The sequence below is a fragment of the Procambarus clarkii genome, chromosome 39, assembly GCF_040958095.1.
Source record: "Procambarus clarkii isolate CNS0578487 chromosome 39, FALCON_Pclarkii_2.0, whole genome shotgun sequence".
Taxonomy (NCBI): Eukaryota; Metazoa; Arthropoda; class Malacostraca; order Decapoda; family Cambaridae; genus Procambarus; species Procambarus clarkii.
In genome coordinates, this window is record NC_091188.1 from 3,114,658 (window position 1) to 3,132,075 (window position 17,418).

The 17,418-nt window shown below is 37.3% G+C and overlaps 1 protein-coding gene across 10 annotated transcripts in view; it reads left to right on the plus strand.

The window, feature by feature from the left end:
• The window catches only part of LOC123760336 (ATP-binding cassette sub-family C member 5), a 58,701-nt gene that overhangs the window by 3,299 nt on the left and 37,984 nt on the right, over positions 1-17,418 (plus strand). For 6 of the 10 annotated variants that reach the window (XR_011230901.1, XR_011230903.1, XR_011230902.1 and 3 more), the window contains exons 4-13: positions 633-809; positions 1,803-1,961; positions 4,152-4,299; positions 4,885-5,024; positions 7,262-7,352; positions 7,891-8,064; positions 9,559-9,706; positions 10,881-11,029; positions 13,465-13,572; positions 16,551-16,658. Coding sequence is in view for 7 of the 10 variants with exons in the window: in XM_045745939.2 (XP_045601895.2) it covers positions 633-809; positions 1,803-1,961; positions 4,152-4,299; positions 4,885-5,024; positions 7,262-7,352; positions 7,891-8,064; positions 9,559-9,706; positions 10,881-11,029; positions 13,465-13,572; positions 16,551-16,658 (1,402 nt within the window). In the remaining 3 variants the exon portion in view is untranslated. The remainder of the gene's footprint in view (positions 1-632; positions 810-1,802; positions 1,962-4,151; positions 4,300-4,884; positions 5,025-7,261; positions 7,353-7,890; positions 8,065-9,558; positions 9,707-10,880; positions 11,030-13,464; positions 13,573-16,550; positions 16,659-17,418) is intronic. The other 4 variants (XM_045745942.2, XM_045745947.2, XM_045745944.2 and 1 more) reach the window with 3 other exon arrangements.

Sequence of the window (17,418 nt, forward strand, 5' to 3'; positions counted from 1 at the left end):
TATTTGTTAGGCTAGCCATACAAGGGATACTAAAATAACAGGCTAGACAATAACAGCTAATGGGTGTGCAGTGAGACCTCCATATAGTTGATCCTGTAAATAATGGACCAGATTCACCTACTTAATTGCCCCCCTCCAAAATTTGGATTTGGTGTAGAAGAATAGGAATTTCGACTTGAGAATGGTCCAGGACAGACCGAAACATCGTCGTCCCTTCACTTTCTAGTGTGTGGTTTGATCAACATATTTACTAGGGGTGCTTAAAGAATGTCAAGAAGAACTTTGCCAGCACTTGTCTTGTATATTCAATAAATCATTAAGAGTCAAGCAGAGTACGGGAGTCTATTGTATGTCTTCACAAGATTTATTAGAAGGGTAATGATGTGGTATAGAAAATTAAACTGATGACCAAATGGCATTAAATTGTGAGGGGCAGCCAAAGAAGAGATTAATGGGATTTATTTATTTCTATTAAAGTGAATTCTTTCATGCATAGTACAGTACTTTAAAATATTCAAGCGAATTGCATTAGAAAATGTTAAAATATTTAATATTGTTTTACATAAAAAATCATTGTACAAGAATTATATAGCATTATTGTTCATTATTAATGTTTAATTAATCACTTTCAGATATATGGGAATGGAATGTACTCTAGAAAGAGGATTTTCTTTAAATGAAACTGCTATTGCTCGTGACCTTCGTCATGAACGCTACGATGAAGTTGCTGTCAAGTACAAGCAAGATGCAACATTCACCCGCTATCGTCCGTCTCTCCAGCACTTCATTCCTTTCCGGAAACCACCTAAGTATTATTAATTTGTTTAATACATTGCACTCCCAGTTTTATATAGAGATATGCTTCCTAACATAGAGTACATTTTCCTAAATCTGGACAAAGTTGGCCCACTGGATTTCCTTCCAGAATTTGGATTTCGGAAAAAGAAATACTGTATTCATATTCTCTGGGGTGGTTGAACTGTCTTCCTCCGTGCAATGAGTGTCTCAGATGTTCCTGGTCTCAAGGTAGCACTTGTTGGTTCTTCTGTTTTTTGTCAGTTACTAGAGTCTGACCTTCATTTTGCCCTGTCCAACATTTCTGATGGCCTTTTTCAGGTGGGAGCTTGGCTAGTGTCTCTGGACCTTCATGGTACCTATTAGCTTGTTCCCATTCATCCAAGGTTAGGTTTAGTTCAGGGGTATCTTGGTTACTGTTTCTAGTGTCTTTCCTTCATTTTAAGTCTGGCACTTCAGACTTTTTACAAGATTGATTCAGGTTATGGTTTTTTATATTTGTCTGTTGGGGTTAATACATATGAGTCTATCTTGGTGACTGGCTGGTTTGAGCTCCTAGGCAGTCTGCATGTCTGCAGGCCAAGAATCTAGTTCTTTCCTAGTCAGTGAAATTTGGATTCCTGGTCAATTGACAGAAGTTTCAGTTGGTTCTGTCATGGGTTTGGAACTCGCTGGGTTTTATCTGGGATTCTCATTGGGCATCCCTGTTTTTGCCTCCATCTTCTTTCTGCCATTTGGCTTCTTGCATCTTTCTGGTAGTGACGAGTGCTTGGATTTTCCTATTGGCAGCTTAAGAGATACAGGAGGCTCTAACAGTAGTTGCCTTTGTCTGGAGTGGAAGTGGAGTTACCTTTATCTCTTCCCTCTGGTTTGGCTCATAGTTCTTTCCAGATTGAAAGGACACAAAAAATATTTGTGAAGTTTTAAAGTTTTCAAGAATTTATAGATTTGTATAATTAAATAGCTACCTCATAAAGATGTTTAATGCAGTAAATGGTATTTTTCAGGGAGAAGGATGAAATGCCAGTAGATAAAGCTGGACTGTTCAGTTACACCACCATATCATGGATTAGCAACCTCATGTGGAAAGCTTATAAAACTGGTCTGAAAGATGAAGATATTCCAATCTGCTCAAAATATGACATGTGTGGCTACAATGTTGAAAGGTAACATTTAACATATGTTGATTTATTTTAATTAATTACATCATGTGGTAATTTTTGTATGAAAAAAGATAGGGCAAAGGAAAGAAAAAACCAGAGTTGGATGTAATGTAATGCCATTTCTGGGTGAGCTCCAGGGGCTCCTTGAAGCTATCCACCGAGATGATTCTCATATACCAGGTCACATCAGCCATGGAGTTCTAAGACCTACCAGGGACCAGAGCCAGAACCTGGCCTCCTCACAGGGGCACAGGGAGCGGTGACGTTTTGGAAGGCCAGGGGAATGGTGACTAAGGAAGGCATCCAGAAAGTCAGTGAGTCTAAACAAACCACTGCTTAGTTTTAAAAGAGTCCGAAGCCTTAAAATCCACTTAATGAACTCTCCCAACTATGTAAACAAACAGTAGAATCTCTCAAAACTGTGAGTTCGTTCGCCCCACCTTCCTCAGCTGCTAATGCAGATAGGTAAGTACACTTAAGTAATTACCAAAGTGTAGTTACAGGATGAGAGCTACTTTAATGGTTAGAGAGTTTCATGCTCTCCTCAATAGGCACAGTTTCTGTTCTTTTGGCCCTAGCAGGCATTTTGTTTGTAGTCGATTCCTTCTTTTCTGGTGAAAAAGGAGTTGGTTGGTTTCCGGGGTGCTCCTTTGGTCATTTATTCATGGTTGGTTTAGCTGGGGTGCTTCATGTGTTGTGTCTGGTGGCAGCTCTATGCCACTACCTTCATACCACTGATTCGGCTTTGGTGGATGCTTTGTGGGTTGATCCTGTTTACTTGGTTCCCTGTTCCAAAGCGTGTGTTTCTCACGTCATCCGAAGTGTTTAAGTCTAATCAGCCTGCGGTCTATCCTCATTTCCATGATGTTTGGAGGTATGAAGCTCTCACAGTTGTGTTTGCTAATATGTCCTTGGCCGATATTCTGACACAGGAGTTTTGAAGTTCTAACAGGGTTCTAGTGGCCCGGTATTTAGTGAATGTTTCTGGGCGTCAGTGTCCTTGTGTGACCTTGGGTCGTGTGTCGTGTCCTGACTCCTGCAGTTCTCCCTCCTTCCTGGGAAGTTTCCTTGTGTTCTTCCATATCTGTGGGTAGTTAGCCTCAGGGAGCCTCATAGGGCTCCACACAAAAAAATCAGCATTGAATGTAATTGAAACTCCAATTCCTGGGTGAGCCCTAGCGCCCCCCAAACTCCCATCCCTTCCTTGCAGGTCATCGTGTAGGTTTTGTTTGTGCATCTGCTCCAGAACCGACTGCTCAGATCCCAGGAGATGGTGAGCCCTTTTCCCCTCCCCTTAAACAAGTGGGGAAAATGATGGTGAATGAGTTCACACTAGTAATGAGAGATTTGATCATTTGTTTACATAGCTGAGGAGTTCATTAGGCGGGTTTTGAGGCTTTGGTCTCTTTTTGAACCCATCAGTTGTTTGTTTTGACTCGGTCTTTTTTAATGCTTTTGCCAATGAGGTGGTGAAATGTTACCACACACTGCACCTGTGTGAGGAGGCCAGATTCTGGCTCTGGTACCCGGTAGGCCTAAGAATTCCACGGCTGATGCAACCTGAATGATAGTTCAGGTTGCAGATGGGAACCATCTTGGTGTATTGTCATTATAAATCTACCCATAGTTATTCTCTTCCTAAATTCTCTTTTTCGGTGGCTGAGCGGACAGAACCCTGGACGCGTGACCCTGTGGTCCCGGGTTCAATCCAGGGCACCGGCGAGAAATGATGGGCAGAGTTTCGTGATGCCCCTGTTACCTAGGAGTAAATAGGTACCTGGGAGTTAGGCAGCTATCACGGGCTGCTTCCTGGGGGTGGAGGCCTGGTCGAGGACCGGGTCGCGGGGACACTAAGCCCCGAAATCATCCCAAGATCACCTCAAGATCTCAAGATAAATATCTAATCTATTGTAAAGTATTCTCCTGAGTCACTCTTCTACTTAATACTAATAATATGTTTAGTTTATGTTGAAATACAAAAAACTCATCTTTTGCACTTGACCCCTGTGTTCATTCTCCCATTAAGGAAGGACACCAAAACCCCAGCCTGCTAAATTTAAGATAATGCCCGTTATAATACATCTAAATATCATTTTTATTGAAAATAAATTTATATTTTGAAAAAAAAAAGAGTTATGGGATCAGTTAATTATGGTACATAAAATTATACAGCAAAATTCTCTTTATTTGCAGATTGGAGACTTTATGGAATGAGGAAATTAAAAGAAATGGAAAAGATAATGTTTCACTGCAGCGTGTTGTGTGGAAGTTCCTGAGAACTCGCCTCCTCTTTGCTCTCTCTATTTTCATGGTTAATATCATGTTGGGATTCATTGGACCAGTAAGTTACTGTTGGCTTTGTCTTTACTGTGCAGGATATTTATGCTAATTATTTATTAAATATCCCCAGTAGGGATAATGTGCCTTATAGATTCATTATGTATTTATGTTTCTAGGGGGGTAGCCTTTTTTTTATGGTATAGGCTAAGATGGTTGCCATCTACTGGGTCACGCCAGCCATAGAGTTCTAGAGGCCTACCAGGGACCAGAGCCAGAACCTGGCCCTCCCCCCCCCCCCCCAACACAGAGGTTCACGAACTAGTGATATTTATTTTCTCTATACTGTACTGTGGAAGACAACCAGAATATCGGCGAGGCAAAGCAAACCACTGCTGGATTCAAAATTGAATGAAGCCTCAAAACTGGCTGAAAGAACTCCAACTATATAAACAAATGATCAAAATCTCTTGGACTCTCCCACTCGTTTTGGGGGAAGAGGGAAGCAGCACAATGCCAGCCGACATCCCCCAAACTTCAGTTCTAATGCTGACGAAGTGGTAGCCATTATTGCCTCCCAGATGTAAATTAATATTTTTCAAGATAATTCCACTTTTAATTTGAAAAAGATAATTACTTTCTCCAACAGACTATATTCATGCGTTTGCTAATAAGTTGGCTCTCAACGGAGGAACCTATGACCGTGGGAGCGATTTGGACTACTGGTCTACTGATCACAGAGTTCTTTCGCATCATTCTCTTCTGTCTTGTATGGTGCATCAACTATCAGTAAGAAATTGAGTATAGTACTTACATCTGAAATTGCTTGTAAAAAGTTAATGTTCATTTGTGACAATAGCATTTTGTGATTGCCAAGGTGATCAGGTTGGTTCCAAGAAAATTCAAGCATTGATCAAATTTTTATGAGCAATATTTTAGCAAATAAAACATAGAACACTCTCCTGAATCCATATCTTCCTATAATGAATCTCTCTAAAGAAGACCAAATTCGTCCATTATATTTCTCTTTCAAAATCCAATTTTTTTTCTTAAAAAATACAGATTTTAGAGCAGTATGTGGGTGAAATTTAGATTGTTGTAGAATAATTTTCAGTAAACCATATTTTTATCTTTACTGCTATTGCTTGTTTATTTTTAAATATTATATAAAAATGCATATATATATATTTTAGAAATGTATTACGAACTATGTAGTATTCTACAATAAATTGTAATTACCTAAGTGTAGTTACAGGATGAGAGCTACGCTTATGGTGTCCCATCTTCCCAGTACTCGCTGTCATATGACTTTGAAATTACTGATGGTTTTGGCATACGCCGCTTTTACACTTAACTTATTTAGACTACTGTATTTACCACTCTGTTTGCAAAAAGAGAATTTCAGTATGTTCCAGTTTCCAGAACAACCTCTTGCATGGGACTCTGTCAAAAGTCTTTTTTAGGTTCAAATAAACAAACACAGCGATCTCTTTCTTGTAGAATCTCTGTGGCTCTCACATAAAAAATTAAGTAGATTTGTTACACAGGATCTTCCTGTTTGAAAAGAATAGTTTGTTATTATATAATTTCTCTGGGTATTATATCCATTTGGTTTTAACTATTTTTTCTAGTGTTTTGACTACCATGCTTGTCAATGATATGGGTGTATATGTCAATGATATGGGTGTATAATATAATGGTCTTTTCTGCTTCCATTTTTGTAGATTGGAACAATGTTTGCCTTTTTCCATATATCTGCTAAGATTCCTGTACATAGATGTTTGGAAAATCAATTGAAGTGGAATACTCAGCTCAGATTCCTGACCATAAATGTTCCAGGCATTTCAAGGTCTTGCTCAGTGATGGCTAAAATGTTTATTCTCTTTTCTTTATGTTTTCTCAGATGATTTTTGTGTTATTAATATAAGTTTGTGTCAAAATGTTAGTAAATGAATTTGCTAGAGTGTAGATGCAAACCAAAATGCTTTTGGTGATAGATTATGCATGATGATGCTGAATATATGAATGTTTTCTTTTGTTCGGTTTCAGCCTGCTCCTCCTTTTCTGGAGAAGAATGAGATTGCAGGCTTCCAGAGGGGTCATTTGGTTGTTGATACTTGGTTAGTTTGGCCAAGGGTGCATCTTGCACTTTGTTTGATGGTGGCTTTCTGTTGCTTCCTTTGGGCCACAGGTTCTGTTTCGGTGGGTTCATTGTGGGTTGGTCCAGTTTCTCTGGTTCCCTGTTCCAGAGCTTGTATTTTTCTGGTCAACCTTCGAGTTGATATCTGCAGTGCTCCTGCCTCTTTGGTAAGTTTCCCATGTTTATCCTTCTCTGTGAGTAGTTAGCTTTAGGGAACTGACGGGGCTCTCCTACTGAAAACCAACGTTGAATATAATGAGCCGCCAGTTTCTGGGTGAGCTCCGGAGGTTTCCTGACACTCTTCCCTCCCCCAGGTCACCGGTGTGTTTCTGATTAAAGAAGTAAAGCTGGTTGGTCTAGCCTTCTTGTGCCAGCTCCCCCCTCCCCAATGATTGGGGAGGTGGAGGTAACTAGTAGTGGGCCAGTTTCACTAAGTTTGGTTTACTTTTCTTTGGAGAATTCTTTTGACATTTTGGGGGCTTCAGTCTCATTTTTTAAACCAAGCAGTGGTTTGTTTTGATTTGCCTATCTTTCTGGGTACCTTCCCTGATGATGGCAAAGATGATAACCTTTAAATGTAAAGTGATCATAGGGCATTGCTTCTTTCACTTCACTGAGGAGGCCAGGTTCTGGCTCATGGTCCCCGGTAGGCAAAAAGAACTCCGCAATGATGACACTAGGTAGTATGGCACTTAATCAGTAATGAAAGCTTCAGGAAGCTTCCAGGGCTCATCCAGAAACTGGCGTTTCACTACATTCAACGCTGGTTTTTTGCTTCAGGTGTGCATTTGATGGATTTCTTTATTTCTTTATTTGATGGATTTCTTTAGTTTTCTGTATACAATATTCATTATATTAAAATAAATATTGTACTATATTTTTTCAGGAATGGGGTTCGACTGAGAGCTGCATGTCTTGGACTGGTGTACAAAAAACTAATGAGGATGTCAAATCTAGGAAGCAAAAGTGTTGGAGAGGTAAGTATTTCAGGCATTTCACAGCATGCCTTTACACCTTTTCCTTTAACTGATGTGCTTGTGATATGGGCACCATACAACCACTGCATATTTCAATTTTGGTCTCATGAAAGTTGACGACAGTTTCTTTAATATTTCAGCATCTGTGTATTTAAAAGTGATTCTGAAGTTGGAAAGTGTAGCATAAGTGTCCTTGTACAATGTTCTTTATTTGGTCCTCTGGTGACAGTCTACTATCCTGAACCACCTCTAGATCTTTCTTTGTCAGGGTTCTTGAATATCTTTCCACATAATTTGTAGATTCTTTGTGGCCTTTTTTCTCCTATTCCATATTACATAATATGGCATTTATTTACATTGAATTCTATTTAAGTGTTGCTCCGTATACTTATTTTGCCCAGATCATCTTGAAGGGCATGACAGTTATCTACAGTAAGTCTCATTTTTTAATATAAATGTGAGCAGAGTGTTTTTCAAAGAATGTATAAAATTTTAAACTTCGTACAGTAATTAAGTGATTTTCTTTTTTTTTCTTCAGGTGATCAACTTGTTTGCCAATGATGCTCAGCGAATATATGATCTCGTTGTACTTGGTCCACTGATTATTGGAGGTCCAGTGGTGGGAGCTGGTGGTGTGGCATATATACTCTGGCTCTTGGGACCGTGGGCTTTGTTTGGCATGGTAGCGTTTCTTCTTTTCTATCCATTTCAGGTAATCACTATTTTTTTAACAAGATTTAAAATATTTACATCATTTCATGATTAATATATACATTAATTATATACAGTATATGTAATAGATTGTACATATATTTGTGTAATTACTTATCCCAAGTAATTACTTGGGATAAGTAATAAGGTTCTCACTTTTCTTGGAGGGCTTCCAAGGTAGCTTCCTGTTACTAGCTGCTTTGGATAACTTCACACCTTTCAAATCACATCAGAATCTTGTGAGTCTTTAGCAGCCTTCTGGAGACCAGAAGCCAAAACTTTGGTGCCTCACAGAGGTGCAGAAAGCAGAGGCTACTAGATCCACCTTAACCAAAGAAATCAACCACAAGAGAGGTACTAACCACCACGTGAAATATATTTGTTGCACACTCACGAAATGTACGTGAAATTTATTTGTTCTGAATTTGGTATCAGAACACATTGATACCAAATTGAAAAACCTAGGACGAGAATTGAGATGACAAAGTTGAAAAGAGTATAAACTTTTCAGTATTACCGCCCTCTCTAATGTAATGAGAGGTGTCTTGGGGTGGCACAGCGCTCTCTTTCTGGTCCACTTTCATTACGTTGGCGGGTTGAGCGCGCTGCGTTTTTTTTTACTTTATATGCATATACTCCTGTTGAGAATTCACATTGATACCAAAATGAAAAACCTAGAATGAGAATTGAGGTGACCAAAGTGAAAAGAGTGTACACATTTTATTGCTCTTGTGCGCTCCCGGGTAACTCGCTCTCACTTTCTCTGTTTGCTGCGGGTGGTAAGCCGGGCTTTTGGAGTTTATATGCATTTAGTTCTGTAGAGAATTCTATTACGAACACATTGATACCAAATTAAATATCTTAGGACGATAATTAAGGTGACAAAGTTGAAAAGAGTTCACTTTTCGGAATTACGGCTCTTTCCCTCGCGCTCCCACAGGACGCCCAAACCCACTTGAGGTAGTGTGGCTCTTGCAGGCCCAGAGCGCAAAAGTGATAAGGACTTGCCTGAAATGCTACGCATACTAGTGGCTATACAAGAATGTAAGAATTCTTGTATATATAAATAAATAAATAAATAAAAAGTAAAAATTCTGTGAGTACGCTGACATTGCATTGGGCTTGTCATTTTGGTGGTGACACCATATTTAAGCCCATCAGAGTTCCAGTCCAGTGGAATCTGATCATGGAAGGATACTGTTCTTTGTATTGTGGACATCATTCTTGTAGCATGTAACGGGTCTGTGCTTTCAACTCGGCTACATGACTGATATGTGTTTCTGGACTCTTTATTTAACTTTTACTCTCCTGTCCTTTGTGCTTTGTCATTGAATTATTTTTCTTTCCTGGAGATTTGAACCTGGGACCCCTTTCATATAGAATCATGGTAACCTCTTGTTTTCACAACCGAGAAGAAAGGAAATACACTGCTGTACCAATAACCTCAAGTATATTATAAGGTTTTAATAATAGAATTTTTGTTCTAATTTTCCAGTATGGAATATCACGGCTAACTGGTTATTTACGACGCAAAACCATTGCTGTTACTGATGAAAGGGTTCGCATGGTAAATGAACTCCTCACATGTGTGAAGCTAATCAAAATGTATGCATGGGAGAAGAGCTTTGCTTCTACAATTGCAGGTATTGTTATAATATATATTAAAAATTAGGCATAGAAAATTAAATACATAACACACATACACACACACATTACACACTTATTAATTGCATATGGAATACGTGGAGAGAAATGATGTAATAACAGATAATATGGCTTTCAAACAGGATGATTGTGTGTAACAAATCTACTTAATTTTTATGATAGAGCCACAGAGATTTTACTGGAGAAAGAAGGTTGAGTTAAATGTTTATCTAGACCTTAGAAAGGCTTTTGACAGAGTCCCACAAGGGGCTCTCTTGGAAACTAGAACATACTGGAGGGGTGAGGCATACTGCTGACATGGATGAAAATTTTTCTAACTACCAGAAAAACAGAGGCAATGTATCAGACCGGAGAAGTGTTGTAAGTGGAGTACCACAGGGTTCAGTTCTTACACCAATAATGTTCGTTGTTTATATAAGTGGAGAAGGATCAGAATAAATATAAGAATCTATATAAACCAGAGGGAATACAGAATTACTGTATATGAACTTGTTTGCTGATGATGGTAAGCTACTAAGGAAGGTGAGAGACATAGATGATTGTAATTTTCCTTCAAGACGATTTAGACAGAGTAAGTGGATGGAACAACACCTGGCAAATGGAATTCAGTGTGAATAAATACCATGTTATGGAATGTGGAATAGGAGAAAATATGCCACACAACCTACAAAATAAATGGAAAAGCATTAAAGAACTCTGACAATGAAAGAGATTTAGGGGTGGTTCTGGATAGTACACTGTCACTAGAGGACCAACAAAGGACATTACGCAAGGAACCTATGCTACATTTTCCAACTTCAAAATCGCTTTTAAATACTGTACATGGATGTTGAAATATTAAAGAAACTGTTCACGACTTCTGTGAGACTAAAGTTGGAATATGCAGCGGTTGTATGGTGCCCATATCTCAAGAAGCATATCAATAAACTGGAAAAAGGGGGCATAGGTATGCTTTGAAATATCTTTCTGAACTGTCATTATCTATTGTTGCCATCATATTACAGTATCGTGTATTCACTAGGGTGAAAAGACTTTCTATTGGAGGTATTTGACTATGGTTCTTAGCTCAGATATCTTATTTTTTTTTTTTAGAATATGCTATAATAAGCAAAATGATAAAATATTTGTTTTGTATAAACTCTAATATTTCAGAAATTCGTTGCCGTGAGAGACGGTTGCTAGAGAAATCGGCGTATGTGCAGAGCATTAGTCTAGCTATGGCTCCCACTGTACCTATAATTGCTGCCATTGTCACTTTCCTGGCTCATATTGGTGCTGGGTATAATCTTACTGCAGCTCAGGTAAAGTAGTTTTGTCTTTTTTTGACTTTCATGTACAGTTAAGTGGAGAATCTTCAAATGCACCTGTCTATAATGTTAAATTTCAGTGATGAATCTAGAATGAGACTTATTCTGTAAACCATAAATTTCATGCTCTAAATTTTAATGTGCTTATAAGTTTTACTTCATTATTTAATTATTTGTAGGATTATTGTTAAAAATTTTATGATAGCTTTCCATATCTTGAGCAATATTTGGTCAAACATCCATAGTTTGAAATTATATTTCAAACTTTCCAGGTAAATTTATTATTAGTTATTTTTTTTTTACTTCTAAACTAGCAGAGTACCCATCTTCAACTAGAGTGAAATTTATTTAATTGTCAATGAATTTAGATGAGAATCCCTAGAAAATTAAATCCATAACTTTTATTTCACTGCCCATGGCCCATTTAATTTTCATGTTAAGGTTTATCAAGATTGATTAAGAAAAAAGATCTTTGGCATCTTTACAATGTCATTGGCACCGTTTAAACAAATGTGAAACTAACCATTTGGAAAGGCTTACCTTCTCAGCTTGACTTTCCAACAGAAATAGTCAAACTAAAGGCCAAAGGTTCTGTGACCCAGTACAGCCACAAAGCTCGTCTCTAGAGAATAGAACACACGTAATATATATCTACTATCCTTTACCCAGAAGAGAGGTTTCCCTAATTACACTCTAATGTCCTTCATGTTATTGAAGCATACAATTCCCCTATCATGAAAAGGTAGCTTTCCAACAGGAGGGCAATCATCAAGATCAGAAACAGGTCTTTCGAGGGGTTAGGTTGATTTACAGACTGGCATACAGACTAGAAAATTGTCCTCTTTCATGAGTTCAGAAATATTCCATTGTGCCTAAACCATGTAATTTTTAGACTCTGATTTACCTGAATAATAACTTCTTGCAAATTCTCTGGGTAATTTGGTGTCTGAATAAGTTTCCAGTTCCCTCATCTAGTTAAATTTTCCTGGTTGCCTGCCATGAGGCACACACTAGGATGGAACACTAGACGGTGCTAGAGTTAAACTTTTTGTTTTGTTAGCAGTGCCACTCAACCCTTGGATTAAATAAATATAAAACATCTCTAACCTTTTTACTGCAGCACCTTCTGGAACTTTTGTTTTCCCACAGGATAGAAAAGTAGGTAAAAAATGTATATTTTTGTTTCGCATTTCTTGTTACATTTCCACCAACAAAAATATTTGCACTTTACATCTCTACCACGAAACATATTAACAAAATTTATTCACAGTGTAAAATGTATACGAAGATACTGGAAAGACAAGTCTTAAAATATGCAAAATAAAATACTGTAATGACTAAGTAGAGCAAAACATATAGGAGGAAATAGAAAATAACCCAATACTGTAAAGTGTAAAGATATCATAGGTATAACCAGAAAACACTCTGAATATCATTAACTTCCTCCCACCATATATAAAAACTATTGCTGAACACAAGTAGAGGTTTTTAAGAGGCAGTTGGACAAGTTCCTGATGGAAGTGCTGGATCAACCAAATTTGTAATGGATGTGTGGGCTTAGAGGCCACTTAAGGCAACATTCTTTCAGATTAAGGTATCGCAAGACAAATAGCTGTGCATGTGGAATAGAAGAATTCGTAAAAGAAAATACAGGTAACTTGAGATATTGGTACCACACACTTGCTGCTTATTTTTTATGAAACAGGTGGGGTGTTTACCTATTAGTGATGTTTTTTTCCTTGTTTCTCTCAGGGTAGAGAGAACCAGAGTTCTCTCTACCCTGGTTCCCAGTAGACTGAAGTGCTTGTCAGACACATGCCAGGCCTCCGACAGGCATTTCACTTGAGGCCTGGCACCCCCAGTACCTATGCTAAGGTAGCTACTGAAGGGAGGGGGGGGGGGGGGGAAGGTTTACCTCAGAAAAAGTACTATAGTTATTTATTGTATTTTGTGAATAAAAATACATAAAATTCCTTGGCTAATATGGCTATTGGTTGCTTTTCTTATATTCTATGTATTGGACACACTTGTATGGCCTATTGCTGAGCTTCTATGCTTAGGTGCTTTTTAATATTATAAGATATAACGTACTGTATTTACGTACCTTGTGTCTGATCAAGACCTTTTGTACCCTTTGTAATCATTTTCAGCTGCAGGCACAGGATGGTTGCACAATAAACTAGTGAGATATACAAAATGTTTGTTCAGAGGCCTGGATGATCAGGGATATTTTGGCAATAAATTCCAAGCATTTTCCTTTATTTTTAAATGTGGCATGGTATTGACTTAGCAATTTAATATGCTATTTTGGTGGTTATGTACCTGCCGTTTTGCAAGTCAATTAACGGCTTCTTACAAGTAACGATTCATCCTCCATACTATCCAAGTCAACTAAGAAGTGTGTAACTGCTCTTGTATGTTTTTTTCAGACCTATTCTCTTCTAATGGTATTCAGCACTGTCATAAGAAATGGCTTCTCTTATTCATCATATACTTTCATTTTAGAACAAGGAAGAATCTCTATCATTCGTTTTCAGGTTAGCGATGCTATAAAGCTATTCTCTGACTAAAATACACACAAATATTTGTGTTAATATGATGCTGCAAGAAAGTTCTTTGCATTATCTATTAACATGTTTAAACCCAAATTATTACTGTTGTTTATTTTATAATATCAGTTTGAAATATATTACTGTATGTGTTTGATGTAAGTCACTTATTTAATGTACAGATTTTAAAAGGGAGAATAAGTGCTTGCATAATTACGCAAGTGTAGTTACAGGATGAGAGTTACGCTCACGGTGTCTCATCTTTGTGCATGTATGCTACTGGTATGTATTAAATATGTCTTGTATTTCTCTTTTTGTGCTTGTTTGAGATATAGTTACGGGCTGTGCTTCCTCTAAGTGACAGAATGAGTAGTTTTATCTCAAGCTCTCAGATCACTATTATAGATTGAACATATATTTTGCAGAATACAGTATTTGTAAACAAGTTGCACTTTATTAAAAGCTGAGGATGTAGTAACATCATTAAATGCACTTTCTGACTCCTTTACAGTATTTACGTTTTATTTACTTTAAGGGGCCTCATCTTGATTCTGTATTTTAGATTGTATACAAATATTTCAGTATATGGTATGCTGCATTTCATATGTATTGGACAGAGACATTGGACGTTGTCCAATGAAATACATATACATATCCATGGATAGCCAGTACCTCTTAGTCTAAATGTAAAGCAGAGGATGAGCTGCATCAGAGATTCTGTGCTCATGTAGTTGTGACTAGGTGAGTGGGCAGGCTGCCTGGGTCCCTAGGTAACCTGTGATGCCTGCAAGTGGCTGTCAGGCATATTATATTTAGTGTTTACACTGCAGCAATGATAATTTTCCGTGTTTCCTGAGGGTACCTAATTTTCTTCAAGCAGTTCGTGTTTTGTTGCACGTTGACTCTGTGGTGAGGTTATTTCTTGACCTTGGGTTGATCTCTGATCCCAAGCTCATCTTGCATTGTATAGAGAGCCAGATAACGTTCTTGACTTCCAATAAACAAGGGTGGGATCCAGAGGACTGGTGTATCTTCTTAAGGCTTTGTTGGACCAGTGCTTTAGTTGGGTAATTAGGTGTCCTCCAAGAAATTGATGCGAAACTTCCGTACTGAAGAAATAGCAAAAATCGGATGCAGTATAAAATTTTATATATTAAGATCAAAAGGGTTTGAGATCTGTTATTCTCTTCAAATAAGACTATTGTGTGTGTGTGTCCATTTGCATTGTTTGCTTCAAATAATTTTGTTTTGTAATTACATACTGTATATGTAATTACCTAAGTGTAGTTACAGGATGAGAGCTACGCTTGTGGTGTCCTGTCTTCCGTATAATCTTTGTCATATGATCCTATGAAACTGCTGATCATTTTGGCATCCATCACCTTCTCACTTAAATTGTTCTGTCATTAATTCTGAATGTAAAAAAAAAAAGTTTCAGATAACTTTTTGGCACCTTTGCTTTCTAAGCTTGAATCTGTGACCCCTTGTTCTAGATGTTACAGGTTTTAAAAATTCTTCCTTGTCAACTTTATTGCTTCCTGTCAGGATTTTTTATGCAGTGATCATATCTCATCATTTTCTTTTATTTACTAGCCTTGGTATGTTTAGCACTTCAAATCTTTATTCATTGCTATTATTTTTTAGCTCTGGAAACCATTTGGTAGCATGTTTTTGCATCTTTTCTATTTTGTTGATGTTCTTTTATAGATACAAGTACTGATAATGCTCGCTAATCCAGATCATATTTGGGCCCACCCCTCTCTTGATATAGCCAGACATCCTTATTAGGTCCAAAAACATTCAAGTTTTTTTTTGTACCACAACCAACATAATTCATGTTTCTGCACATGCAATAGGCATAAATTTACATAGGGTAGATTGGCAGTCAGTTTTGGCTGCCAGCACTAAGGCTTCTGGTGAGCATAGGTCTCTCTGTCATTCAGTAATCCAGCAGAAACTCTCAGCAATACAGATTTCTGTCCAAGTTTGGAGAAGTTTGGCATACAAAACTCTGGGTTAACAAGGTCCAGATTAGTGAGCTCTTACAGTATAGACATACTGTACAACTGTTGCATACTCCAATTTTGGTCTCTCAAGTGTTGTAAATAATTTCTTTAGTATTTCCCTATCCATGTATTTAAAAGTAATTTTGAGGTTTGCAAGTGTAGCATGTGCTCCTTTCACACTGTTTTTGATGTGAACATCTCGTAACAGTTTACTAGCTAGAACCACCCCTAGATATCTTTCTTTGCTCGAGTTCTTTAGTATCTTTCCACATACTTTATAAGGTAACTTGTGACGTGTCTTCCCCATTTAATGTCACTGGATTTGTCTGCATTAAATTCCATCTACCATGTATTGCTTCATTTGCATATTTTGTTTGTCATGTTGAAGGGCATGACAGTCATCTGGGTCTTTTATTCTCCCTAGTAGTTTGACATGCAAACAAAATCATTGTTTTGTATTATTTGTCTAAATATGCAGAAACATGATTTATATAATTTGGCAGATGAATATTACAAAAATTTGGTGATAACCAAATAGAGCAATGATTTGGATACTTGTATCCAGATTTCTTGCATATCTGGATTGGGTTCAGAAGAATATTACTGATTTTGGAGGTGGCACTGCTGTACTGTATGTAAATTACCTTGTCTCTGATATGGAAATACAAGAACAGTGCTGTATTCTCATTTTAATTTTGTATTTAATCTAAATTGAGAATATACTGTTAATTACTTACCCTTAGCATTTTCTAGGGGCATTTTCCATGTACTTGTAGTGGCATGCTCCTTTTTTTTCATACCTAAATGTCAGTAATAAAGTTAGTAGAGATGTCTGATTTGTTTGTGAAGATGATCCATTGTAAGTAGGAATTGTAGTTCCTGTCTTTTTTTTTATATATTTGTTTTTTCAATGTATACAGTAGATCTGAGGAAAAATCTATTAAACGATTATCATCATAGGCATGGTCGTATTATGGGCTAGCTGGGCTAATACACTTTGGTATGGATTGCATCACTTATTCCATTCAGCATATTCGTGAGGGGCAAATCTCTTTGGAGAGATGTAAGGTATTATAACCTTGTATTTCCTCGTAATATTCATCTTGTTTTGGTTTTGTGGTGTAATTTATAGTGTAAACTGTTTATATATATATACAGTATATATATATATTGTAGCTTGTGGTACAGTACTGGCATACCTCATTTTAAATAGGGAATATGTTGGTTGCAATCGGTATTGAAATAAAAAAGTACTTTCCCAAAGATTCAGTTGTATAATTTATGCATGTGTTGCTTGGTACAGTACTTTAATTCTGTCCAGGTTGTTGTGAATTTTGTCAAATTAATTAAATAAATGTGGTGCTGTATGAGCTCAGTAATTTGAATTTTGGCGACCTGAATCTCCGAGTAATTCGAATGAATTTACATTTGATTTTTTTTTTACCCCTTTTTACTTTTTAGCTTGAATAGGAATTCAGATTAATGGTTTATGCCAAATGAGAAACCCGAATATATTCAAGTTCAAGTAGTTGAATTGTCAACTTGAATAGAAATTCAGGTTACAGAGATTTCTGCCAAGAAAAATTTGAATAAATTAAAAGAAATTTAACTTTTGAACTTTACTGCTTAAGAAATTTGGTTAACACAAATGTCTGACTAACTGAAGGAGGGTGGGCCCAATCTAATTCGGATTACTGAGCATAGACATTACGAAACATACAGTATTGTACTTGTCAGATATAATAGAAGAGAGTGTATATTGAGGCTTTGTATATGGGGACTGGTAGTTAAGGAATTACTCTTACAAAGAAACAGAATTATCCGAAAA